We start from the raw sequence: 25,536 nt of genomic DNA, 5'->3' as shown, positions 1-25,536 counted from the left end.
CGGTCTCAGTCGTAGCTTTCATGACAATCTTCTTGTTTGGACTGTAGGGGACACCGATATTGACTGGGAGCCTGGAAGTGCGCAGATTTATGCTGGGGATTTCCGCTGCGGGTGAAGGCGCAGTCTGCTCCGGGCGTTCCTCTGCGTCACTCGTGCCCGGCTTGACACCTGCATCAGTTGTGCTCCGGTCTTGCGGTTTCTCCATCACATTGATTTTTGCAGGTGGCGGGAACAGTGTGGACGCAGGAACATAACCGGATTCGTCTCTCCTGCTCCTAGCTACAGCCGGAGCGTTGGGTATGTATGTTGATTGCTTGCGGGGGCTACGACGCCTAGGTGGAAGACCAGCACGCCGAACGGTCGCCTTAGCAGTATCTCCACCGACAGGAGCTGGAGCTGTTGTGCCAGGATTCTCATCTGCAGATGGCATATCCTTGTGAAGTGCCGCCTCAGCCGCTTCTGTCATGGACACAGGTGAGACACCAGGCACGCGCTTGGAATCAGTGTCAGATGAGCGGGAATCTTCCTTGCCTAGGTTGGTCTCGGGAGCATCCACTTCGACGCTTGCTGATGGGGTGGCATGGCTCACAGCAGCATCCTTCATTGCGAGAAGAGTTGACAATATTTCAGCTGTCCTGGCGGATACCGACTCGTCACTCCCCGATGTACGGATGCTTGTTGTTCTAGCCTGCACATCTGCAGCCGGCGGAGATGGTCGGCCACTTGCATCAGAGTTAGTGGGAGCAGTTGACGGTGCAGCAGCAGTATTGTCGCCTGGCGCCTCATGTACATCTGAGTTGCCACCTGTTGACAACTTTGAATGCAGGCGTTCGAGTGGGTCTCTACTGATATGCTTGGCCCCGCGCGTAGTAGTCTTCTTCACCCTGCAAAGGAAAAAAAGCACGTGAAAAATGGTATGAAAAAAATGGACAAAAAATATGTTTGCAATGATAGAAGCATTAAAAAACTAAAAACAAGTGGAAAAAGCTGGTAGTTGCCATGTAAGGGGGTCATGAGTTGCCATGTGCCATAGTTAGCAGTTGCCATACAGCAGCAGTTATCAAAGTTAGGCAAATTGAAAGAAATGATAGAAATGTCTGATCTGTGAGGAATGCAATTTCAAAATTAGGTGGGGGATGAACTCTCAGAAGAAAATGGTAAAAAAAAAGATGACAGTTGCCATTAGGTACAGAAATAGTTGCCATTTGGCCTAGATGCCAGTTGCCATGTAAAGATAATAGGAGTTGCCATACATTTAAAAAATGAAGGAAGAAATCATTTGGAAAAACAGCAGTTGCCTCGTGGGGGATGATAACAGAAGAACATGTGACAAAGCAGACCAGTTGCATTGAAAAATCAAGAAAAAAACCGCTATCTCAAATGAAAAGCACATGGAGAAACCTACTTCTTGACTGCCTTCCTCAGGTCAAGCAACACGACAGGATCCCCGGTGTTGGTCGTCGTCGTACGAGCAGAAGACCTGGTGGAAGGGATGTCACCGGCAATGGGGGCACCTTTGTTCAAGCGAGCAGAAACACGGGTTGGCGTTGGCGCCTGTTTCTTCGTAGCTGCTCGTCCACCAGCGGTCGGCTCACTGCACGCAACAGATGGAAGGAAAAAAGAAGGTGGCAATTGTCAGACAACAAACTAATTGCCGCGCTTGACAAAAAACAAGTGCAAAAGAAATGGATGAGATTGTTCCAAAGAAAAGATACACAGTAGAAAACTAAAATTGAGAGTCGAACCTCTTCCTGGCAGCTACGGGATCGATCCTAGACCTCTTGCCAGCAGAACCCTGCCCAACATCCTCTGGAGCCCTCCCCCTCCTTGATGGCAAAACCCCCTCGCCTCTCGCAGCCGTATGTTCTTTCACTTTCTCCGGTGGGTGGGCACCTGTTGCATCCTTGCCCTTGTTGCCGCATGTGCGAACTTCAGCGTGTTCATCATCATTGGTGTCATCGTCGTCGTCCTTGCTGAGGCCAGCGTCTCCATCCACATCATCCTGTGTGTCACCGGGCTCTTGGGAGCTATTGTAGTCATACCGGCCACGGCAACCGGTTGGCCGATGTGTACGTTCTGGGACAAATGAAGTGAACTACCTCGCAACCGCGTCGCTATCAGAGGCACTGAGGGACGTCCACCCCTCAACCAACTTCCCAAGCAGGCCGGTCATTCCGGATGCAAACTGCCCAATTAGATGCTCCACTGGTGCCCTCGCCTGTGCACGAAAACAAGAAGCATCAACAAAACAACACCCGTACTGCATTCGCTTCCGCGACATCAACATGTAATCCACGTCAAACCGTAGATGTGGACATTTTGATTACCTCAGAAGGGCAAGACGGAGCTAAGTGCACGTCCATCCACTTTTCAAATTTTTGAGGCCCCCCAAACACGCTGTAGTCTATAGCATGCTTGGCCATCAGCTATGAAAAACAAAAAATGAAATTGTAAGCATGCCTTATAAACCACGGACGGTTGCGTCATGTCAAATTTGTAAGCATGCCGTGTGAAAAAGACATAAACAAAAACTAACCTGTAGTTTTCCATATGTGCCATCAGTTGCCCTGTCTGCAGCAAGCACAGCCTTGACAGCGTTGATGGTCCACGCAGAAACAGCAAACTTGTGAGTAGGCGGAGGGCCTCCTATCCCGGTGAAATCCACGGTGGACAGATCAAGAGAGTCGACATACATGAGCTGATGTAAAACAATTTTGCAAAGAAAAGAAAATATCAGTTGCCATCGTGGTTAATTTGTAGTTCAGAAAAAAAGAGAGCAGGATAATGTATGATCCAACGATAATATGTATGTGTTAGTTGCCATCAAAGTGTGATGGCAGTTGTCATCCTACTGTGATAGCAGTTGCCATGCTAATATGAAGGTAGTTGCCACATTGTCAGTATGACAGTTGCCACATTGTCATTATGGCAGTTGCCACATTGTCACTATGGCAGTTGCCATCTTGTTATGACCAGATTGTCATGCATGAAATAAAAGTACGTTATAAACAAAGAGTTCACACAGAGATCTGGTGAAAATAAATACCATTAAGTGCAGACGACAACCCTTCTGGTACATCTTGTTTTTGAAAGCATCGTGGAGAAAGTCGGCAATAAACTTACACCAGTTCATACTCTTCACGTTTTTCAGATTCGCCTGCACCACACAAAATTTCAAGGCAAAAAAGTTTGCCGCGTCAGAAATCAAAACGGAAGAAACGCAACGAAAACACTGGCAGTAGCAAGCATGGATCATTCACCGGGATGGGGAAACATTTGTTGCTTGGGCGAAGAGAAGTGGTTGGCGCGAAAACAGCTGAGATGAGGTACATGAGTAGCTTCATCTTGAAAACTTCTCCGTGCGTCGTCATGTCCTGCAGAGAATCTGCCATGACAGACGTGTTCGGCATTGCCTCCAACCCAGGAAACAAACGGGCGAACAGCTCTTCCTCGATCTCATTATTAACCTCGTACGGGACTTTGATATGTCCCCGAGGCACACCCAAAGTGCAGAACACAGATTCCTCATTCAATGGAAGTCTTCCCCGTCCCGGGATCACGAATTCCCTGGAGGCGGGATCGTATATCTCACCAAGCCAGTCGCATACCGGGTTGACAAGGTTCATACACCGGACATCCATCAGAACCTGCATACCCATCTCAGCAGCAGCTCCCTTTTGATCGTCAGTGAATTTGTCAATCAACACGGTCAGACGTTCTTGGGTGGCTCTGTTGCGAATACGTTTCTTCTTCTGCAAAAAACAAACACAAAAGTGTTGAGCTGTTGCCATGTTTTTGCAATGTTATGAAAATTTAGTTCATGATGGACGACTATAAAAAAGATCTAGCTGCCAACAAATAACATAAATCAGGAGGAGGGGGGCGAGTGTGCGAACAGTTACCTCATCGCCCTCTTTTCTCCGTCCAGTTGCCTGGTTACGTTGAGGTGGATCCATGAAATCGTCATCATCACTTTGATGATCGCCACGAGCCATTCTGCTGATGTAGGAACAGACCAAATTGTTAATGGCGAAAATGTAAAATGCAATGTGTAAGCAGTTGCCAGCTAACAGAAAAATATTAACTATTTGAATGCAAATGTGGTTGCCATACTATGCAGCCAGTTTGCCACACTGTCATATCTGTATTGTGGCAACAGACATTGTGTTCACATATTGTATTGCAACATGATTATACAAAATCCAAAGTGGCAAACACGCCAACTCGATGTGCACATTAGTTCCGTCCAGTGCTACCGATTGTGGCAACTATCAAAGTTTGGAAACTGTCGCAAATAATTCAGAAAAAAAACAAGTCTCACAAATGAAAAAGAATGTTTTGAGGTTACTATTATGTAAATTCAGTAAAAAATCAGTTTGCCTCGTTCAAGAGCGTGTATGTGGCAACTATCTCATTCATTCAGTAAATTTTAGTTGCCCCCTTTGTGTGTGAGCTTGAACACATTTGTGGCAACTATGACAGTCAGTTTCAGAAAATATGTTGCCGCAGAAGAGAACACATTTGTGGCAACTGCCACATTTGTTCATGTAGTTTAGTTGCCACACACCTGTTCACGTTCGGTCATACTGCCATAGTTGCCACATTCAGAAAGCATATTTTTTTCTGGTTACTTATCGTACAAGTTCAGCAGAATTAAAATTTGCCACATGGGAAGAGCATGCGTGTGGCAACTGCCACAGGAGTTCAATTAAATTAGTTGCCACCTCGTTTTGGGGTGGCAACTATGACAGTCATTTTCGGAAATCTGTTGCCACATGGGAGAACACGTTTGTGGCAACTACCACGTTTCTTCAGGTAGTTTAGTTGCCGCACATTTGTTCACGTTCAATCATACTGCCAATTTCGCCACAGTCTGCAGTTTCAACCCCAAAACTAGACTAGATCTAGGTTTCAATGGCAACTGCTTCAACCTCAAAATCACCCTTACAATTCTCGCGCGAAATGGCTGCAACCCCAAATTTCGAACCAATCCGCACCAAAACAACCCGGCGGACAACTCTCAAAATCCAAATGCAAGACTAATGCGTTGCCTACGAGCAGGCATAGCCTCACCGACGATGCCGCCGCAGCGGCGGCGACGAAACTGCCCACTCCCATGAAGCAACAGCAGGCACACAACTATGGCGCACCGCCGCAGCGGCGGGAACGCCGGCGCACCGCCGAATCGCCGGAATTTCTAGGAATGGATCTAGAAATTGAACAGGGACGAAAGAGGGGAAGAAAATCAGGGAGGGTATGCGATAGATGAGGCGAGCATTACCTTCGACCCGCACGCGTTCCGGCGACGCCGCTCCGCTCCGACGAGCACCACCAACGCCCGCGAACACCGTCGACTGTCCCGCCTCCGCCGTCGCCTTCTCCCCTCGCCTTCTCCTCCAGTGGACTGTAATGCGAGTGGGTTGTGCCAGTAAATGTGACACGGGGGAGAGTGAATGGAACCCTGAGGGAGAGGGTGGAGGGGTGTGCGACGTGTTTGACGTCAACTGCTGTCGTACCATGGCGTGCGGGTGCATGGCAGTTCCACCGCACGCCTCTCAGTGGCAACCACTGACCGCGGGATGGCAACTACCGTGCGGGCGAACCCACTCGCACACCGCACACTAGAATCGTCCAACGTGGCGCCGAAAACCAGCCCTTTTGCTCCAAGATTCGTGCAAAACGAAACCAACGGCGATGCTTGCGTGTGGACGGAGTGGTGAACGCCCACACGTGTGGGCGTTAACATTTTTGTAGATTTATTATGATGTTGATTATTGTTGGCATTGCCATAATGCTTCGGAAATGTTAACGCCCACACGTGTGGGCGTTCACCACTCCGTCCACACGCAAGCATCGTCGTTGGTTTCGTTTTGCACGAATCTTGGAGCAAAAGGGCTGGTTTTCGGCGCCACGTTGGATGATTCTAGTGTGCGGTGTGCGAGTGGTTTGCCCGCATGGTAGTTGCCATCCCGCGGTCAGCGGTTGCCACTGAGAGGCGTGCAGTGGAACTGCCATGCACCCGCACGCCACGGTCCGACCGCAGTTGACGTCAAACACGTCGCACACCCCTCCACCCTCTCCCTCACGGTTCCATTCACTCTCCCCCGCGTCGCATTTACTGGCACAACCCACTCGCATTACAGTCCACTGGAGGAGAAGGAGAGGGGAGAAGGCGACGGCGGAGGCAGGACAGTCGACGGTGTTCGCGGGCGTTGGTGGTGCTCGTCGGAGCGGAGCGGCGTCGCCGGAACGCGTGCGGGTCGAAGGTAATGCTCGCTTCATCTATCGCATACCCTCCCTGATTTTGTTCCCCTCTTTCCTCCCTGTTCGATTTCTAGATCCATTCGTAGAAATTCCGGCGATTCGGCGGTGCGCCGGCGTTCCCGCCGCTGCGGCGGTGCGCCATAGTTGTGTGCCTGCCGTTGCTTTGTGGGAGTGGGCAGTTTCGTCGCCGCCGCTGCGGCGGCATCGTCGGTGAGGCTATGCCTGCTCGTAGGCAACACATTAGTCTTGCATTTGGATTTTGAGAGTTGTCCGCCGGGTTGTTTTGGTGCGGATTGGTTCGAAATTTGGGGTTGTAGCCATTTCGCGCGAGAATTGTAAGGGTGATTTTGAGGTTGAAGCAGTTGCCATTGAAACCTAGATCTAGTCTAGTTTTGGGGTTGAAACTGCAGACTGTGGCGAAATTGGCAGTATGATTGAACGTGAACAAATGTGCGGCAACTAAACTACCTGAAGAAACGTGGTAGTTGCCACAAACGTGTTCTCCCATGTGGCAACAGATTTCCGAAAATGACTGTCATAGTTGCCACCCCAAAACGAGGTGGCAACTAATTTCATTGAACTCCTGTGGCAGTTGCCACACGCATGCTCTTCCCATGTGGCAAATTTTAATTCTGCTGAACTTGTACGATAAGTAACCAGAAAAAATATGCTTTCTGAATGTGGCAACTATGGCAGTATGACCGAACGTGAACAGGTGTGTGGCAACTAAACTACATGAACAAATGTGGCAGTTGCCACAAATGTGTTCTCTTCTGCGGCAACATATTTTCTGAAACTGACTGTCATAGTTGCCACAAATGTGTTCAAGCTCACACACAAGGGGGGCAACTAAAATTTACTGAATGAATGAGATAATTGCCACATACACGCTCTTGAACGAGGCGAATTGATTTTTTACTGAATTTACATAATAGTAACCTCAAAACATTCTTTTTCATTTGTGAGACTTGTTTTTTTTCAGAATTATTTGCGACAGTTTCCAAACTTTGATAGTTGCCACAATCGGTAGCACTGGACGGAACTAATGTGCACATCGAGTTGGCGTGTTTGCCACTTTAGATTTTCTATAATCATGTTGCAATACAGTATGTGAACACAATGTTTGTTGCCACAATACAGATATGACAGTGTGGCAAACTGGCTGCATAGTATGGCAACCACATTTGCATTCAAATAGTTAATATTTTTCTGTTAGGTGGCAACTGCTTACCCATTGCATTTTACATTTTCTCCATTAACAATTTGGTCTGTTCCTACATCAGCAGAATGGCTCGTGGCGATCATCAAAGTGATGATGACGATTTCATGGATCCACCTCAACGTAACCAGGCAACTGGACGGAGAAAAGAGGGCGATGAGGTAACTGTCCGCACACCCGCCCCCCTCCTCCTGATTTATGTTATTTGTTGGCAGCTAGATCTTTTTTATAGTCGTCCATCATGAACTAAAATTTCATAACATTGCAAAAACATGGCAACAGCTCAACACTTTTGTGTTTGTTTTTTGCAGAAGAAGAAACGTATTCGCAACAGAGCCTCCCAGAAACGTCTAACCGTGTTGATTGACAAATTCACTAACGATCAAAAGGGAGCTGCTGCTGAGATGGGTATGCAGGTTCTGATGGATGTCCGGTGTACGAACCTTGTCAACCCGGTATGCGACTGGCTTGGTGAGATATACGATCCCGCCTCCAGGGAATTCGTGATCCCGGGACGGGGAAGACTTCCATTGAATGAGGAATCCGTGTTCTGCACTTTGGGTGTGCCTCGGGGACATATCAAAGTCCCGTACGAGGTTAATAATGAGATCGAGGAAGAGCTGTTCGCCCGTTTGTTTCCTGGGTTGGAGGCAATGCCGAACACGTCTGTACTGGCAGATTCTCTGCAGGACATGACGACGCACGGAGAAGTTTTCAAGATGAAGCTACTCATGTACCTCATCTCAGCTGTTTTTGCGCCGACCACTTCTCTTCGCCCAAGCAACAAATGTTTCCCCATCCTGGTGAATGATCCATGCTTGCTACTGCCAGTGTTTTCGTTGCATTTCTTCCATTTTGATTTCTGACGCGGCAAACTCTTTTGCCCTGAAATTTTGTGTGGTGCAGGCGAATCTGAAAAACGTGAAGAGTATGAACTGGTGTAAGTTTATTGCCGACTTTCTCCACGATGCTTTCAAAAACAAGATGTACCAGAAGGGTTGTCGTCTGCACTTAATGGTATTTATTTTCACCAGATCTCTGTGTGAACTTTTTGTTTATAACGTACTTTTATTTCATGCATGACAATCTAGTCATAACAAGAAGGCAACTGCCATAGTGACAATGTGGCAACTGCCATAATGACAACGTGGCAACTGTCATACTGACAATGTGGCAACTACCTTCATATTAGCATGGCAACTGCTATCACAGTAGGATGACAACTGCCATCACACTTTGATGGCAACTAACACATACATATTATCGTTGGATCATACATTATCCTGCTCTTTTTTTTGAACTACAAATTAACCACGATGGCAACTGATATTTTCTTTTCTTTGCAAAATTGTTTTAAATCAGCTCATGTATGTCGACTCTCTTGATCTGTCCACCGTGGATTTCACCGGGATAGGAGGCCCTCCGCCTACTCACAAGTTTGTTGTTTCTGCGTGGACCATCAGCGCTGTCAAGGCTGTGCTTGCCGCAGACAGGGCAACTGATGGCACATATGGAAAACTACAGGTTAGTTTTTGTTTATGTCTTTTTCACACGGCATGCTTACAAATTTGACATGACGCAACCGTCCGTGGTTTATAAGGCATGCTTACAATTTCTTTTTTTGTTTTTCATAGCTGATGGCCAAGCATGCTATAGACTACAGCGTGTTTGGGGGCCTCAAAAATTTGAAAAGCGGATGGACGTGCACTTAGCTCCGTCTTGCCCTTCTGAGGTAATCAAAATGTCCACATCTACGGTTTGCCGTGGATTACATGTTGATGTCGCGGAAGCGAATGCAGTACGGGTGTTGTTTTGTTGATGCTTCTTGTTTTCGTGCACAGGCGAGGGCACCAGTGGAGCATCTAATTGGGCAGTTTGCATCCGGAATGACCGGCCTGCTCGGGAAGTTGGTTGAGGGGTGGACGTCCCTCAGTGCCTCTGACAGCGACGCGGTTGCGAGGTAGTTCACTTCATTTGTCCCAGAACATACACATCGGCCAACCGGTTGCCGTGGCCGGTATGACTACAACAACTCCCAAGAGCCCGGTGACACACAGGATGATGTGGATGGAGACACTGGCCTCAGCAAGGACGACGACGATGACACCGATGACGATGAACACACTGAAGTTCGCACATGCGGCAACAAGGGCAAGGATGCAACAGGTGCCCACCCACCGGAGAAAGTGAAAGAACATACGGCTGCGAGAGGCGAGGGGGTTTTGCCATCAAGGAGGGGGAGGGCTCCAGAGGATGTTGGGCAGGGTTCTGCTGGCAAGAGGTCTAGGATCGATCCCGTAGCTGCCAGGAAGAGGTTCGACTCTCAATTTTAGTTTTCTGCTGTGTATCTTTTCTTTGGAACAATCTCATCCATTTCTTTTGCACTTGTTTTTTGTCAAGCGCGGCAATTAGTTTGTTGTCTGACAATTGCCACCTTCTTTTTTCCTTCCATCTGTTGCGTGCAGTGAGCCGACCGCTGGTGGACGAGCAGCTACGAAGAAACAGGCGCCAACGCCAACCCGTGTTTCTGCTCGCTTGAACAAAGGTGCCCCCATTGCCGGTGACATCCCTTCCACCAGGTCTTCTGCTCGTACGACGACGACCAACACCGGGGATCCTGTCGTGTTGCCTGACCTGAGGAAGGCAGTCAAGAAGTAGGTTTCTCCATGTGCTTTTCATTTGAGATAGCGGTTTTTTTCTTGATTTTTCAATGCAACTGGTCTGCTTTGTCACATGTTCTTCTGTTATCATCCCCCACGAGGCAACTGCTGTTTTTCCAAATGATTTCTTCCTTCATTTTTTAAATGTATGGCAACTCCTATTATCTTTACATGGCAACTGGCATCTAGGCCAAATGGCAACTATTTCTGTACCTAATGGCAACTGTCATCTTTTTTTTACCATTTTCTTCTGAGAGTTCATCCCCCACCTAATTTTGAAATTGCATTCCTCACAGATCAGACATTTCTATCATTTCTTTCAATTTGCCTAACTTTGATAACTGCTGCTGTATGGCAACTGCTAACAATGGCACATGGCAACTCATGACCCCCTTACATGGCAACTACCAGCTTTTTCCACTTGTTTTTAGTTTTTTAATGCTTCTATCATTGCAAACATATTTTTTGTCCATTTTTTTCATACCATTTTTCACGTGCTTTTTTTCCTTTGCAGGGTGAAGAAGACTACTACGCGCGGGGCCAAGCATATCAGTAGAGACCCACTCGAACGCCTGCATTCAAAGTTGTCAACAGGTGGTAACTCAGATGTACATGAGGCGCCAGGCGACAATACTGCTGCTGCACCGTCAACTGCTCCCACTAACTCTGATGCAAGTGGCCGACCATCTCCGCTGGCTGCAGATGTGCAGGCTAGAACAACAAGCATCCGTACATCAGGGAGTGATGAGTCGGTATCCGCCAGGACAGCTGAAATATTGCCAACTCTTCTCGCAATGAAGGATGCTGCTGTGAGCCATGCCACCCCATCAGCAAGCGTCGAAGTGGATGCTCCCGAGACCAACCTAGGCAAGGAAGATTCCCGCTCATCTAACACTGATTCCAAGCGTGTGCCTGGTGTCTCACCTGTGTCCATGACAGAAGCGGCTGAGGCGGCACTTCACAAGGATATGCCATCTGCAGATGAGAATCCTGGCACAACAGCTCCAGCTCCTATCGGTGGAGATACTGCTAAGGCGACCGTTCCGCGTGCTGGTCTTCCACCTAGGCGTCGTAGCCCCCGCAAGCAATCAACAGACATACCCAACGCTCCGGCTGTAGCTAGGAGCAGGAGAGACGAATCTGGTTATGTTCCTGCGTCCACACTATTCCTGCCACCTGCAAAAATCAATGTGATGGAGAAACCGCAAGACCGGAGCACAACTGATGCAGGTGTCAAGCCGGGCACGAGTGACGCAGAGGAACGCCCGGAGCAGACTGCGCCTTCACCCGCAGCGGAAATCCCCAGCATAAATCTGCGCACTTCCAGGCTCCCAGTCAATGTCGGTGTCCCCTACAGTCCAAACAAGAAGATTGTCATGAAAGCTGCGGCTGAGACCGCTGACAACACGCCCCGCCCTGCAAATAAGGCCGATCATTTTGTAGCGGCCGATTCAGATATGTTTGTCGATCTTTCATCCTTGGATTCTGCCCCGAAAGTCGCTCGTGGTCTGGCCAGTAGGAATGAGAGGCACCCAATGGCCTTTACCCCACCGAGCTTCAGCCTCGGCGTCAGTCAAGATCAACCGGTGGTGCACAATCCTATACTAGTTGCCTTTGCTTTCCCAGGAGGCATGCCCGCAATGATGGCGCAGCCAATGGTCGAGGGCAGGAAGGCTGTCAAGTTCGCAGAGCCAATTGTGCAAGGTACACTCATCACGCACTTACGATTTTCTTGTATACATGTTTGTAGTTTGACTTTTGTCCCAATCACATTCTTTTGGGGGTCCTCACTTGTGACGGCAACTGCCATGTGATGACATGGCAACTGGATTTGATGCACCATGTCACCTACGTTTTTTTCTTGCTGCCATGCTGCGTTTGACACTTGGGCAAGCACGTGGCAACTGAAGTTATTTCAACATGGCAATTGTAGTTGCTGTCACATGGCAAATACAGTTCAGTACACATGGCAACTGGATTTGCCACATCATGCCACCTGCATTTTTTCTACCATGCTGCATTTTTCATACGGCATTCACATGGCAAGTGGAGCCGACACAACATGGCAACTGCAGTTGCTGTGACATGGTACCTACAGTACAACTAGGTGGCAACTACAGTGCAACTACATGGCAATTGTATTTGCTATGTCATAGCGACTGTAGTAGGACCACCCATGGCAACTGCCCCACTTTTTCTACCTACATATCACATCATGGACCTTTACCTCCTCACAATCCATTTGTTTTTGGATTTTATATGTATCCTAACCTACTTTTTTTTATATTCATTGCAGCCACCCCTGAGGAGATTTCACCGTCACTTGATGAAGTTTACCGCATGATCGAGGAGACAGCATTGCAGAGGAGTTCCTCACGAGGGCAAGGGCAATCAAGTTCCAATGTGCCTGCAGATACGGTATCTGAGGATACCATTAGGAGTGTCACCCCTGGTCCTGTGAGGCAGCGGAGGGTAGTTCACCCACCCCCCGCGGAAGACTACGAGCCCGAATTCAGGGCCACTAAGGAACAGACCCAGCTGTACGATATCGTCAAGCGTTTTGGAAATGCGAGGACCAACAGCAAGCACATGAAGGAGCTGAAAGCGTAAATTACCATACCCCATAATCTCTCATCTTGCTTGCTCTTTTTTACCATTTATCTACTTCGTACTTTTTATAAATGGTCCGCTTACGTTTTAGTTCTTTCATATTTTTTTTACTTAGTAGGCATGATTCTTCCATGCTATATCGTTTTCATACAGCTCATGTTTGGACAGAACGAAAGTCATTCAGTGCGGAGCGACGTACGTCGACCTGGGTGATCTTGCCGAGTCCGTGAGGCCAAACGGAAAAATGTCGACGAATGTAGTTGCATGCGGGATCGACTACATCAACAATCACACCGATGTATGCGCCGACAAGATAATCATGCATTATAGTGTGACCTGCAAAATATGGGATGGTGACTTCCACCACAAAATCCTGAGGAACAATTTTGCACAACACGGTGACTTCAAGCTCACACTGAAGAAATATGTGAGTACTCCTTTCCTGTCTGCACCGTTTTTTCACATGGCGTGGTTTTTTGCCAGAACCTGTACTTGTGTTTGTGTGGCAGAAGTTTTCATGTGGCAACAGTTGCCGTGCACACTGACTTCTTGATTTTTTGTATCCCCATGCAAACTATGTGGCAACTTGATAGTAAAATACATGGCTCATTTTGTTCATACAATGGACGGCAACTTTCTTTCAACTACTCCCACCCGTAATCAAACATTCTACGTGATTCTAATTTTTTTTGTCCCTCTGTTGTTCTTTCATGTGAACTTTGTATCTCATTTCTTCACTTTTTTAATTGCAGGTCATGTTCCCCATGTTCCAGGAGCTTGAACCACACGACCGACACGACATATGCGGTCTGTCTTGACCTGAAGAACCAACGTATCGAGGTGCTTGATTCAATCCGTTCGGAAGCTGATGCAGACCTTACTACGCATGCCGAATTCTTCATCAAGAACTTCAAAGAGACTTGGAACCGGCACTACGAACATTCAAAGGTCCAGATCAGGCATTTCCCGACTGAGTATGTGGCGACTGTGAAGCAAGGGAACACGTAATTTCTTTTAACCCGTTCCTTCATGTGCCATTTTTACATCAATCCACCCCATCTTTTTGTTGACACATCTGAACTGAAGTCCATCTTTGCTGCAGCTGTCCATTTTGCGTGTTCACCTGAACTCTTTTTCCTCGTGCAGGACGGACTATGGCTTTCACGCGCTGGAATACTTTGCAAAGTGGGAAGGCAGAATTGTCCCCGCTATCACAGATGCAACGGTCGTTGAGCTCCGAAAAATCTGCACATGGAACTGGCTGACGAATGAAGATTTCAACAAGCGGTCCGGAGCACGCGAGTTCGTGGAGGAAGCTGTCAAGCAAGTCATCACGAAGTACAAGTGATCACGTGGCGTTACACACCAGACGCACACCTTACATTCTATTGTTGAGGAATGTAAGGTACTATCTCTCTGTTCTTTGTCGAAAACTATGTTTTGTGTGCTACGTTATGACTGCAACCTCGTGTAGCCTACTATGTCATGGTGGCGTGTTAGCGATATTTTTTAGTGTTTTCTGTAATACATGTGTGGACGTGAACCTATTTTAGGCGTTACATCAGATCTGTTTTTATGTTCATCATTACGACAGTGGTTTTGTCGTTTCTAGCATTGTTTTTTGCTGTTTCGAATGCGTCTGCGATGTTTTCAAAAAAAGATGGCAAATGTAGTTCAATAGACATGGTTAGTGAAAGTCATCGTCATTTTTTCATTTTTGGCTGTTTTGCTTGTTCTTTTTCATCGCTAATTGCACCGGCTAGCATTGGGTAGGTTTATCATGTAGTCATAACCTTTGCTGCGGTTTATGCACGTTTACACTTTTTTCCAACTTGTTTTCCCATACATTGCACACAACACACTACGTGCTTCTAAACCGCATCGTATTTTTCATGGGGATATATGCCATGCAGAGTCATTACAAAAAGCATGCGGAAATTTTCAGTACAGCTAACATGGCAGATACATCATAAATAACATGGCAGATCCAGTACAACTTACATGGCAAATCCAGTACAACTAACATGGCAGATCCAGTACAACTAACATGGCATATTTAGTATAAAGTAGCATGGCATATTTAGTATAAAATAGCATGGCTTATCTAGTATAAAATAGCATGGCATATTTGATATAAAATAGCATGGCAGATTAACTACACATAACATGTCAGATTAAGTACCCATAACATGGCAAATGCATTTATCCATTTAATGAATTTTCCTTCTACTTCTGTCCCCCCTCAAGAGTCATTCTCCCAATTAAAAAAAATCCCATCGTATAGAGGTACAAAACAAAATGTCCACATGGACCATGTCACAGCGCCCCAATTTTTGCTCATGGATTGCCCGCCCCTTTCTTCGTTTTCTTGTGTTTTGCTTGAATCTCCAGTCCCAACTTGTACCTTATCCCTCTCGGACGACCCTTTGTGATGGAACGGGGTGGGTTCCTGACCTGGGTTTGTGTGCTTGCTGTTCCAGATCCTATCTCCGAGTTTTCAGACGATGGCCCCGTGGATGAAGGCACACTTGATGTGCGGAGGAACCGGTGTAAGGCTTCCTCGGCTTTCCTTTTTTTGATCTCATCAAGCTCTCTTTTCAGTGCCTTCCTGTGTTTTTCTGCGACTCTCGCTGTGTCATCACTCTTGCATGCTTCATCAATTAGCTTAGCATAGTTCTTTGTCAGCACAACGTGCCTCACAGCTTCCATGGTTGACTCAGATCTCTCGTCATGCACAGCCAGAACTGCGTGTGTTGTCTGCGGCGCCAACGCGTCGTCAGCGTCCCAATTTCATCGCCTCCTTATGAAATGGCGGGGCATGCGTGTCACAGCGTTCATGTCCATGATTTTAGTATGTGACAGCACACAATGCCGTCCCGTTCGAATTTGCAGCATTGGCAGTAGTACTCGCCTTCGCCTATCGAGGCTCTGACGAAGTAGTTCCTTCCTTTGTCCGCGTCTTCAAGTTCTGAATCTGACATGCCCAAAATAGAACACACCTTGAACGTATGTTCGTCCACCCGGAAAGCCGTGAACATGCTGGCACGCTTTATTTCTTCCTAGAATCTGCAAGTTTTGTGTGTTTTCTGTTAAACTTTCGTGCGATCTTTTTCTTGTACACCCTTATGTTGTCATGAAAATAGAAATACATTTTGTTTGAACATGGCAAACATAGTTCATTAAACATGGCAAATATATTACGTTGAACATGGCAAATGCAGTACACTACACATGGCAAATGCATTACAACATACATGGCAATTGCAGTACAACAGACATGACAATTGCAGTACATTTTCAACTGGATATCGTCATTTCCACACCAACATTCCCCAATGGAAGCACATTGCATAAAACATGGCAACTGCATTTTTATTAAACATGGCATCTACAGCTGAGTAAACATGTCAATTGCATTTCAAAAAAAAGGGCAGATGCATTTCATTAAACATGGCAACTGCATTTTAGCATATGTGTCGCCAAATAACATTTTTTTAGCATTTTTTGACATTGGCATTTGCATGCCAACATGCTCCAATGGAAGCACAGCGCATAAAACATGGCAACTGCACTTCATTCAACAAGGGAAATGCACCCGAGCAAGTATGCCAAAACAAAATTTTCATTTTAACATGGCAACTGCATCTGAGTAAGCATGGCAAACGGTATTTCATTAAACATGGCAGCTGCATGTCATGGCAACTGCATTGCACTCTATAAGGCCCCTACTGACTTGGTGCTTTTTATGCAAATAAGACTGTAATGCAACTGACTTACTTGTTAAAGATCTTGTTGGTGTATATCTTGCTCATTTGCCTCTCCATCGGTAAATACGTTAGCAATTTTGGTTGCTTTAGGGCTGTGGTCGCTTCTTGCTGTAGCTCAGATCCCAGAATTTTTTGTTGCAAAGCTGTGTACTGCTTGGCAAACTGTAGCAATGAGTTGCCAGGGCTGACGTACCGCTTTAAAACAGCATTGAACCCCTCGCTGCGCTGCGTAGTCTGCAGAAAGGGGAAGAAGCACTGCATGAAGTAGGCCGGCACCCAGTACATTCGCTTCTCCCACAGGCTAACAAGAGTCTCGTTGTCCTGGACTTGATGTGTTTCAGTCATGGCCATCCAGCTCCTTTCAAACTCCTCCACCAACAAGTTGTGGTCCACGCACAGCTCGAATGCCTTGTGCAGCTCTGGACGGTCGGCAAAGAACGGTCCTAGCGTCTCCTCAGCCTTCTTTATAATGTGCCACCTGCAGTGCCTGTGCACTGCCAACGGAAAGACCTTTTCTATGCCTGCACGCATGCTGAAATCTTGGTCTATTATTATGTTCATCGGAGCAAGTCCATCCATGCACTCCAAGAAGGTCTTGAACAGCCAAACGTACCCATCTGTGTCTTCGTTCCGGACGAGGCCGCATCCGAACTGCAACGACTGATTGTGGTTATTTATTTCTATGAACGGAGCGCATGGCATCTTGTACATATTGGTGAGGTACGTCGTGTCGAATGAAATGCAATCTCGGAAATGTTTGTAGGCTCTCCTTGTAGCACCATCCACCCAATACATGTTCCTGACACGGTTCAAAGGGGTGCTCATCGGCATTGCTGGAATGATTGCCATTCCCGACTCTGACTCGAAATTGTTTGCGGCATGACAGTCTGCTGACTGGTGGAACGCGTCTTCCGTGCGCTCAGAGCTCCCCGCAGTAGATGTCCCCGCACCGCTGTTCACTGTAGTTGTAGGTTCTGTAATAGAAAAAACAAGCACGAGAGTAAGATTTTTTGGTTGAATAAGATGTGTATCACAACGGATCACACCATCTTCGATTGATTTGGCACGACATATTTTCAAACAGCAAGCCGTGAGACTGCGTGTGGACATGTGTGGCAGCTGTAGCTGTCCAGTCATGGCAGGTACTATTCAACAAACATGGCAACTATTGTTTTGCCTACAAAAAACTACAAACAACAAATGTAGTGATGTTTTTTGTGGTTCAATTTTTTTCCTTACCTTGTTGTGCTGCATTTGGCCATCTTGTGTGGTCTGTGACACCAAAATGTCGTGCTCCACCTGCAATTTGTGAAGCTTGCCACGGGACGTTTGCCGTGTCACCACCAGCGTAATACGCTGTAAGCATATAGTGGTTGGTCAATTCATGGCAATTTGCAGTTTGTGCTAGCACGACAACTGCAGTCGCCCCTGATGTGGCAACTGCAGTTTTACTGGCATGGCAACTATAGTTGCATCGGCATGGCAACCGCAGTTGTTCCTCCATGGCAACTGCAGTTGCGATGACATGACAACTGTAGTTGCTCTGGCATGGCAACTGCAGTTGTTTCTCCATGGCAACTGCAAGTGTCCACTGATGGCAACAACAGTTGTCCAGGGATGGCAAATGTAGTTTTAAATTCATGGCAATTGTAGAAGTCCAGTCATGGCAATTTGGAGCTGCCAACTATGCCCCTTCTGCTAATTGAACATCCGCAACTTCACTTTTTTTATGGACTGACCTGTGTATGATGTCGATGGCAGGTACATGGGTGCTGGCTGATGCCACGTGCTGCATGAAGGCCCTGCATTTTCACCCGTCAAAACTCGTGAGTCCTCTTGTCGGTTTTTTTGCATGTCCATTTTTCACGTCCACAGCAGTATGTGTTTTTTTTTGGTTTTGCATTACCTTGATTAGCCATACTAGCTAGTTGAGGTTGGTTGCCCGTAAATACGTCAGTGTTAGCGCCTTGTGACTGAACTTGCCATGGGGCCCCCCTGAGAGTGTTTTGGTCATAAGAACCTGCAAAAAAATGGGAGTGTAGGACATAAGTAGAATGTCATCTTCATCATTGCGAAGTTGGCAACTGCTCTCTTCTTTTTGTTACCACGCATCATACCTACGCCTGCATACTGTTCTAGTAGTGGCAGCAACGGCCCTGCAGAGATGAGTTGACTATACTCTACTGCATCCCAAGGCGGTGTTTCTGGCCTTTGAGAACCCCAAGCATCAGCGCCACCTTCGCGATTCATCCTTTCCGCGTCTCGATTCTTTTCCGACATGTTCTCAATCACTGGATGATCAAAAAGGCATCAATAATCCACAAGAATTGTATTCTTCTGCTGCTTGCACATGGAAGATAGGGATGGCAAGCAACAGGTCAAAATAGGTGGCAATTGTCATCATACACAAGCGGCAACTGTCGTTACACACAAGTGGCAATTATTTTTTCCCACCCTCTTCATTCAAAAAACCGTCCTTCCTGCCCTTTTTTAGGGATTCCTACTCATCCATTTCATACCCAACTACTTAAGTGCCTAAACTAGGCACCTAAGTTAACCTCAAACGTAGTACATGGCAGATCTGGTGTATTCTGCCTGGCAATTGCGAATATACACCGAACCATGCAGTGTTCTACCCCTATAGTATGGACCCAGTACAAGATCGGGAGATTTTCAGCCTTAAGGATGAGAGGGAAGGACGAGATCGAGAATTTTCACCTGGTTTTAGTTGATCGTGTCTGGAGGGCTGGATCGGAGTGGGCGGCTGGGGATGGGAAGGGTTAGGGTGTGGTTTGGGGTCGGAGCGCCCTACGGATCTGCCCTGGTTGCCATGGCAACCAGGGATGGCCGGCGACGGATGTCGGGGTTCGAGAGGTGGGGGACGATGGCGGCGTACGAGAGAGGGGATGGATCGGAGGCGTGGATCGGCTGGGTCGTGCGGGCAGCCGGTCTTCTGGCCCGGACGGGGCAGTGCGGGCGGGATTGCCACACACCGGACGTGCGAGCCGTGCTTTTGTGCGCTCGGACGTGGTCGTGCGGGCCGATCCCCGTCTATGTCGCACGAGGCGTGCGGGCGGGTTCCTATCGACGCCACACGTGTGGCAGTTATTCGGACCCTAAATCTATAACATCACTATAGCAGCTTCTAGGCTTACCCAGTCTTTCTCTAGGGGATACCATTTCTTATTGCAAATTCCACAGTGATTCTGTGACTGCAATAGCAGCAGACACAATATACAATTTACCAATGTAAGGGACTATATTGAAACAAACAACTTAATATACAGAACAATTTATTAAGATAAACATGCAATTACATAACCACTTACATCATTAGTAGACATGATACTTGCAGTACGGTCTTGGAGCTTCTTGGGACTACTCACTTCTGGTACTTCTGGAGCTGTTGAACAAAAGCATCACGGTCAAACCATGAGAAGGAGTGGGGTTTTATATTAAACAGAAAAAGAATGTTACCATTTTCTTGCACAACCAAGGAATCCCTCAATATAAGACGTCCAGGAATATCAAGCACAAAAGTTTCCACAAAGCTCCTAGGCTTGTTATCAGCAGATTTGATTGTTCCATCAACGGTCAGCATTACAGAACTTTGCCCAGGAAGCGATAATACATCAAAATGCGATGCATGGAATTTCATTTTGGTTGATGCCCTATACAGATAACTCTTAATTTCCTGTTCAAAAATAATAACGATGTTACCACACAAAAAATTACCGGTCAGGATATTATACTACATTTTGTTAAGGCAGTAACCTTTGCCGTTTTCAGATTAAGTCGGCGGCCATTGAAATTCCAGACAAACTCAGCATCATCGGCATAGAAACGATACAATCCTAACAGATTAAAGTTTAGGGCGCAGTAGAAGTTGTGCACAAACTTGGCCTGAAAGAGAAACCTAAAAGTATCAGGAAAAAGAGGACACGAATTGCATAACCCTAATGAAAACTGTAACGAATCCAACATGTGACCATGGCGTTAAACCCTAATCCATAATGTATTTGACGTTTAAGGGAGAGTACCACTTCAGTACGCCCCTCGGCAGGGGCGACGTCGGATCGTAGATCAATAGGGTGCAAAGTGGTGCAAGCGGCGTCGACAGAGACTCCCATAACCATCTGCTTCCCGTCGGAGGCGGCGGCAACTAGGAGAGGACTCTGCTTCCCGACGGCGGCGACTGGGAGTGCAGTCTTCTTCCCGTCGGCGGCGACTCGGGGAGCAATCTGCTTCCCGTCGGCGGCGTTTCTCTGAAACGTGCACAAATGATGAGATCACGCCTCTGCGCTGCATACAACAAACGATAGGACTCGAAGGTCTGCAGATCAGCGACGAGAGATGCTTACCGAACTCCTCCGAGGACGAGAGGAGGAGGAGGCGCCGGTACCAGCTTTCTCCCCAGCCATTAGGACGGGAGGCGGTGGCAGATCGCGATTACCACGGGAGGCGGGGAGGCGGCGGCAGATCGCGATTACCACGGGAGGCGGGGAGGCGGCGACAGATCGCGATTACCACGGGAGGCGGGGAGGCGGTGGCAGATCGCGATTACCACGGGGTGCGGGGAGGCGGTGGCAGTCTGGCAGATCGCGATTACCACGGGGTGCGGGGAGGCGGGCGGCGGTTGCAGATAGCGATTAGGACGGGGGCTCGCGCAGCTCCAGCGATTGTTTCGCCAGGAGGAAAGCCAGAGCGACACCAGTACGACTCAGCCCAGCTTTACCAGGCCTTGCAGCCCACTACATGGAAAATGAAAAATGACAGAAAAATTAATATAAACTACTCCCACATCTCAAAAAGATTTTCATGTATAACAGCTAGTAAACAAATAAGGAAAATGACATCATATATATAAATCATGCATGACAGGGACGTGGCTAATGCGCACGCCTAGGAAGCACGCTCGATTTTGGACCAGATCAATCCACTGATAGAAAATACCTTATAGGTAGATGCTTAACACTAGTGATGGATAAGAGCCCCTTTCGCGATGGATCCAGGCCTTGAGCACATGTTCTATTCCCTTTCGCGGTAGGCAATAATACTACACGTACATGATATTCATACAAAGCTTTACAGGATAACAACGTGGCCTAATCTAATTGCTCCCCCCCCCCTGATTTTTAGGGTGGGGCCGTCCCCCTTAATCAAATTCCAACCAATCACAGCCAAGGAGCCTGTAAATCCTCCGTACAACGCCCGTACGTCTAGCATTGCTCCGCGATAGGTCGCACATGTCCTGTAATGTTGCAGAAGCCGAGGCACCCGCAAGATGGCCGGCACAGCCGTGGCGGCAACGAAGGAGGTAGGCCATGCCCAGGCGGCTCCAGAATAGGTGGGTGCTTGGTGGGCAAGGCGCCCCTAGGTTTGGCACATCCATGAAGATTTTTTCTGAGAGATTAGATTAGGAAAAGATGGTGTGTTTTGTTGCCCCCAAAAAAAATTAATATTTATATTTTAGCCCCCCAAGCCAGCCATGTCAAACTCTGCCAGTAATGACGAGGTGTTGTTCTTTCCCTTACAGACGTATGGCCTATGACCTCACTATTCTTACCTCAAGCACATCACTTGGTGGATATAGATAGTCAACATTCAGGTTACAAAAGAGCACAATCTTGCCTGCTATTGTTGCTTCCCAACAATAATACCCAAGCCTCTATATCCGGCAAAGTTTACGCTCTAATATTGATACACTTGGATGAAAATGACCCATGGTGAATTTTGGATGTGGCACGTGCTATTTTTTGGTACACGGCGGTGTACAAACGCCTTGTGTATTCAGTTATTTGATTCAAATTTTTTGAATGGGTGTGACGATCGCCTTGGTTGGCTTAGCGTTTTTTGATTGCATGTGGGGCATGCTGACGTGGTCGTTCTCCGTATTGTTTCCTTTAATCGGTGCCGCTTTGCATGCATTTTTTCCTGTTTTCTTAGTCGGCATGGTCTTCTCGGTGCCGCTTTGTTCGCTGTTTCCAGAGGCTGCTCATCTTTTTCCGTCGGTGCCGATTTTCTTGTGTTTTCTAGAGTCGTCTTGCGTGCTACGGGGCCCTAGAGTTCTCCTGCGTGCTACGGGGCTATAAATAGGCTGCTTCTCCTTTTGTGCTACTGCCTGTGGTTTCATTGTTGTGTTGGTATTTGATGGTTGCTTCTTCATCCAGTCGTAATGGTCTGCGCCGTCCCGGCCGGCCTCGTGGCTCGCGTGGGATTACGGTTGGTCATCATGGTGGCTCGTGTCGTGGTGCTGCTTCTGCTGTTTCGCCTGATCGGTCTACGTTTTTCCATCCTCGCCCGTTTTCTCGGGTTGGTCGTTCTGCGCGTGCTTCGGCTTCTTCGCGTGCCTGCTCCGTGCGATCTCCTGTTCATTGTGCCGTCGCCGTCGGGCTGCTTCTCGAGGATGGGAAGGTGGGGCGCTTCGAGCTCGCGCCTGTTCAGGTCGTCGGAGCGCCAGGCTAATGTCGTGGTTGACGCCTCGAGCTGTCCAGCGGCATCCATTCCTCGACCTCGCGTCCTCCAAGCCCGAGGAACCTTGTGTCGGCCAAGGCCACCCGAGCTCTACTCTGCTGCAAGCCACCGACCTACTGAGCGTAGGGCGGTGGCCGCAACGTTTACTAGAGCCCCGCGAGCGGCCTGGACACGACGGGCGCGAACTGCCAGGCGTTGAGCAACGAACAGATCTTACGTGCTTCCAGTGCAATGTGTGCAAGGTCGACTTGCTACCCTCGTGCTCCTGGTGCTTGCCTATTGCCTCGGCTGCTGCGGCCTCCGCGTCAACGCCGCTGCGGTGACGGACGTTGCTACTGATTGCTTATTATTTCGTTTATTGGGGCGGGATGGTTGATTTCATGATTCGGGGTTGAGAGAATCAGAATAAATATTTGTGCTTTTCATACTTCCGTGTTTAAACTCTGTATCTGCCTCACCAGGATTGCAAACATCTTTGACAGATACCTGAAAAACCCCATCACTTGCTTTGATGAGATGGACGTCCAGCACGTACACAAATTTAGTGTAAACCAAATAACAGCATTGACTTTTACTTGTGTTATCTAATAATCTTCCTTTCGTTTTCCATGAAGAAAATTATCAATGAAATGACAAAGATGAAAAATGATAGCAAGATGTGAGCAATCTTGAGCAGCAGATTGAGTTCTCTCTGTACAAGGTTCTGAAGCAGCACAAAGGTTGTGGAGGAGCAACTCCACCTTGCTGCTACAATGTGTTCATCACAAGTGTTGAAGGAACAGCTTCAACATGATGTGCTAGATATTGCTCTAGAGGCGAATGTAGGCTGATAGGGCAGCAAGAGTTCAATCCAAAACTCCTAGGGCATAAGATCTACCCCAAGATCTTAGATAAGAACAACAAGTTCTATTATAGATAGTGGGTACATAGTCTTGGTACAAAGTAGAGGTGAGGACCTCTATTTATAGGGCTTTGGGAAGCCTTCACATACTTCTACTTATAGCTGGAATACTCTACAAAACATTATGTAAGTTTCACCATTCTACTCATAGCTACTCACAACTAGAAGACTCTAGAAAACAGTAAGTAGGATAGAAAAGAAAAGGAAAGAAATACTACACTAGAGTGGAGGCATCTAGAAGTAGCCAAACATATCGGGCATGTGTTTTCTTTCTTCTCATCTAGTGTTCCTCATCATTCTCCCTTGGTTGTTTGGAACCCGCCCTCGAGTTATCTTCATAGAGTGCTTCTTCTGGATGGTAGAGAGTCAAGTCCGCAACATTGAAAGTGTTGGAGATACCCATGTCACTTGGAAGATCTATTACATAAGCATTATCATTTATCTTCCTCACGATAGAGAAGGGCCCATACCTTCGCTGCCTAAGTTTCCCTTTAACACCTAAAGGCAACCTCTCTTTTCGGAGGTAGACCATCACCTTATCACCGACTTGGAATAATTTTGGCCTCTTTTTGCAATCAACAAGTTGTTTATGTTTCTGATTTTGTGCTTTCAAAGCGCCGCGAATCTTTTCAAATAACTCGGTGTAATTATTAGCAAAGGACAATGCTGATTTTGAGTTTTCCCTTGATGGTAGCGTCACCAGGTCCACCACATGTGTTGGAACTTTAATGTAGACAATGGAAAAAGGGCTCCTTCCTGTGGATCTATGCTTGGAGTTATTGTAGGAGAATTATGCAAGAGATAAAGCCAAATCTCATTGTCCCTTTTTTTCTCCACATATTCAACGGATCAAATTACCCAAAAACTTGTTCACCACTTCCGTTTGTCCATCTGTTTGTGGATGAGCAGTGCTAGAAAATTTCAATTCAGTGTTGAATTGCTTTCATAAAGTGAGCCAAAATGCAGCAAGAAACTTGTTATCATGGTCTGAGACAATGGACCTTAGAACTCCATGAAGTCTGGCCACTTCTCGAAAGAATAGGTTTGCCACATGATGAGCATCCATTGTCTTGCGGCATGGGATGAAATGAGCCAGCTTAGAGAATCTATCCACGACCACAAATACAGCATCACTTCCTCGTCTTGTTCTTGGCAAGCCCAAGACAAAGTCCATAGAAATGTCCTCCCATGGAGCAACAGGAACAGGCAAAGGCATGTATAACCCTGTGTTCTGGATTTGGCCTTTGTAGGTTTGACATATAGGGCATCGCTGAACAAACTTTCCAGCATCTCTCTTTAGTTGTGGCCAAAAGTAGCGAGCTTCTAGGCTAGCGACAGTCTTGTCCCGTCGAACATGGCCACTAAGATCACTTGAATGGAGCTCTCTAACCAGCTTGTGACGTAAAGAACTTCTTGGAATGCACAAACGTTCATTTTTGAAGAGATATCCATCTGGCATCAAATAGTCATCACCTAATGGTTGGCCCCTTGCATGCTTTACCCAAACATGGCCAAAGTCTTTGTCACCCTCATACAACTCCTTTATTTGACCCATGCCCGGAAGTTCAGCTTCAAAAGAAGTCAAGAGGCATGCACGACGACTCAAAGCATCGGCCACCCTGCTAGTTATTCCAGATTTAT

General features: G+C 47.3%; 3 protein-coding genes across 4 annotated transcripts; 1 reads left to right on the top strand and 2 right to left on the bottom strand.

The window, feature by feature from the left end:
• The first annotated feature begins 11,794 nt into the window (after positions 1-11,794).
• LOC123067751 (uncharacterized) lies at positions 11,795-14,101 on the top strand. Its single transcript, XM_044490412.1, has 5 exons — positions 11,795-11,847; positions 12,440-12,749; positions 12,922-13,084; positions 13,506-13,564; positions 13,900-14,101. The coding sequence occupies exons 1-5, from the start codon at positions 11,799-11,801 to the stop codon at positions 14,099-14,101; spliced, it is 783 nt and encodes a 260-aa protein (XP_044346347.1). The 5' UTR covers positions 11,795-11,798.
• Positions 14,102-15,731: 1,630 nt separating this feature from the next.
• LOC123066201 (protein FAR1-RELATED SEQUENCE 5-like) lies at positions 15,732-16,967 on the bottom strand. The gene is made up of 2 exons (XM_044489333.1): positions 16,531-16,967; positions 15,732-15,819 (listed from the first exon to the last, which is right to left on the bottom strand). The coding sequence occupies exons 1-2, from the start codon at positions 16,869-16,871 to the stop codon at positions 15,813-15,815; spliced, it is 348 nt and encodes a 115-aa protein (XP_044345268.1). The 5' UTR covers positions 16,872-16,967; the 3' UTR covers positions 15,732-15,812.
• Positions 16,968-17,016: 49 nt separating this feature from the next.
• On the bottom strand, positions 17,017-21,248 carry LOC123066200 (uncharacterized). Of its 2 annotated transcripts, XM_044489332.1 has the most exons (10): positions 20,882-21,246; positions 20,561-20,785; positions 20,295-20,423; positions 19,998-20,214; positions 19,850-19,923; positions 18,638-18,811; positions 18,427-18,540; positions 18,260-18,322; positions 17,760-17,876; positions 17,017-17,494 (listed from the first exon to the last, which is right to left on the bottom strand). In XM_044489332.1, exons 1-6 carry the CDS (start codon positions 20,939-20,941, stop codon positions 18,809-18,811), a joined length of 708 nt encoding a protein of 235 aa, XP_044345267.1. In that variant the 5' UTR covers positions 20,942-21,246; the 3' UTR covers positions 17,017-17,494; positions 17,760-17,876; positions 18,260-18,322; positions 18,427-18,540; positions 18,638-18,808. The 2 variants fall into 2 exon arrangements, with proteins under 2 accessions (XP_044345267.1, XP_044345266.1); XM_044489331.1 differs by lacking the exons at positions 17,017-17,494; positions 17,760-17,876; positions 18,260-18,322; positions 18,427-18,540; positions 18,638-18,811 and having other exon boundaries at positions 19,698-19,923; positions 20,882-21,248.
• Between the last annotated feature and the right edge of the window lie 4,288 nt (positions 21,249-25,536).

The sequence above is a fragment of the Triticum aestivum genome, chromosome 3B, assembly GCF_018294505.1.
Source record: "Triticum aestivum cultivar Chinese Spring chromosome 3B, IWGSC CS RefSeq v2.1, whole genome shotgun sequence".
Taxonomy (NCBI): Eukaryota; Viridiplantae; Streptophyta; class Magnoliopsida; order Poales; family Poaceae; genus Triticum; species Triticum aestivum.
The sequence above is the reverse complement of the archived record's forward strand: the minus strand, read 5'-3'. Positions and strand labels throughout refer to the sequence as shown.

Excerpts from the sequence above, each read along its gene's own strand:
- LOC123067751 (XM_044490412.1), top strand. The coding sequence starts at position 11,799 with ATGGTCGAGGGCAGGAAGGCTGTCAAGTTCGCAGAGCCAATTGTGCAA. Across the intron at positions 11,848-12,439 it reads CGCAGAGCCAATTGTGCAAG|CCACCCCTGAGGAGATTTCA; the intron begins GTACACTCATCA and ends TATTCATTGCAG. Across the intron at positions 13,085-13,505 it reads AGATAATCATGCATTATAGT|GTCATGTTCCCCATGTTCCA; the intron begins GTGACCTGCAAA and ends TTTTAATTGCAG.
- LOC123066201 (XM_044489333.1), bottom strand. The coding sequence starts at position 16,871 with ATGGCCATGACTGAAACACATCAAGTCCAGGACAACGAGACTCTTGTT.
- LOC123066200 (XM_044489331.1), bottom strand. The coding sequence starts at position 20,941 with ATGGCTGGGGAGAAAGCTGGTACCGGCGCCTCCTCCTCCTCTCGTCCT. Across the intron at positions 20,424-20,560 it reads CCGAGGGGCGTACTGAAGTG|GCCAAGTTTGTGCACAACTT; the intron begins GTACTCTCCCTT and ends TTTCTCTTTCAG. Across the intron at positions 19,924-19,997 it reads CTTGGTTGTGCAAGAAAATG|CTCCAGAAGTACCAGAAGTG; the intron begins GTAACATTCTTT and ends TTTGTTCAACAG.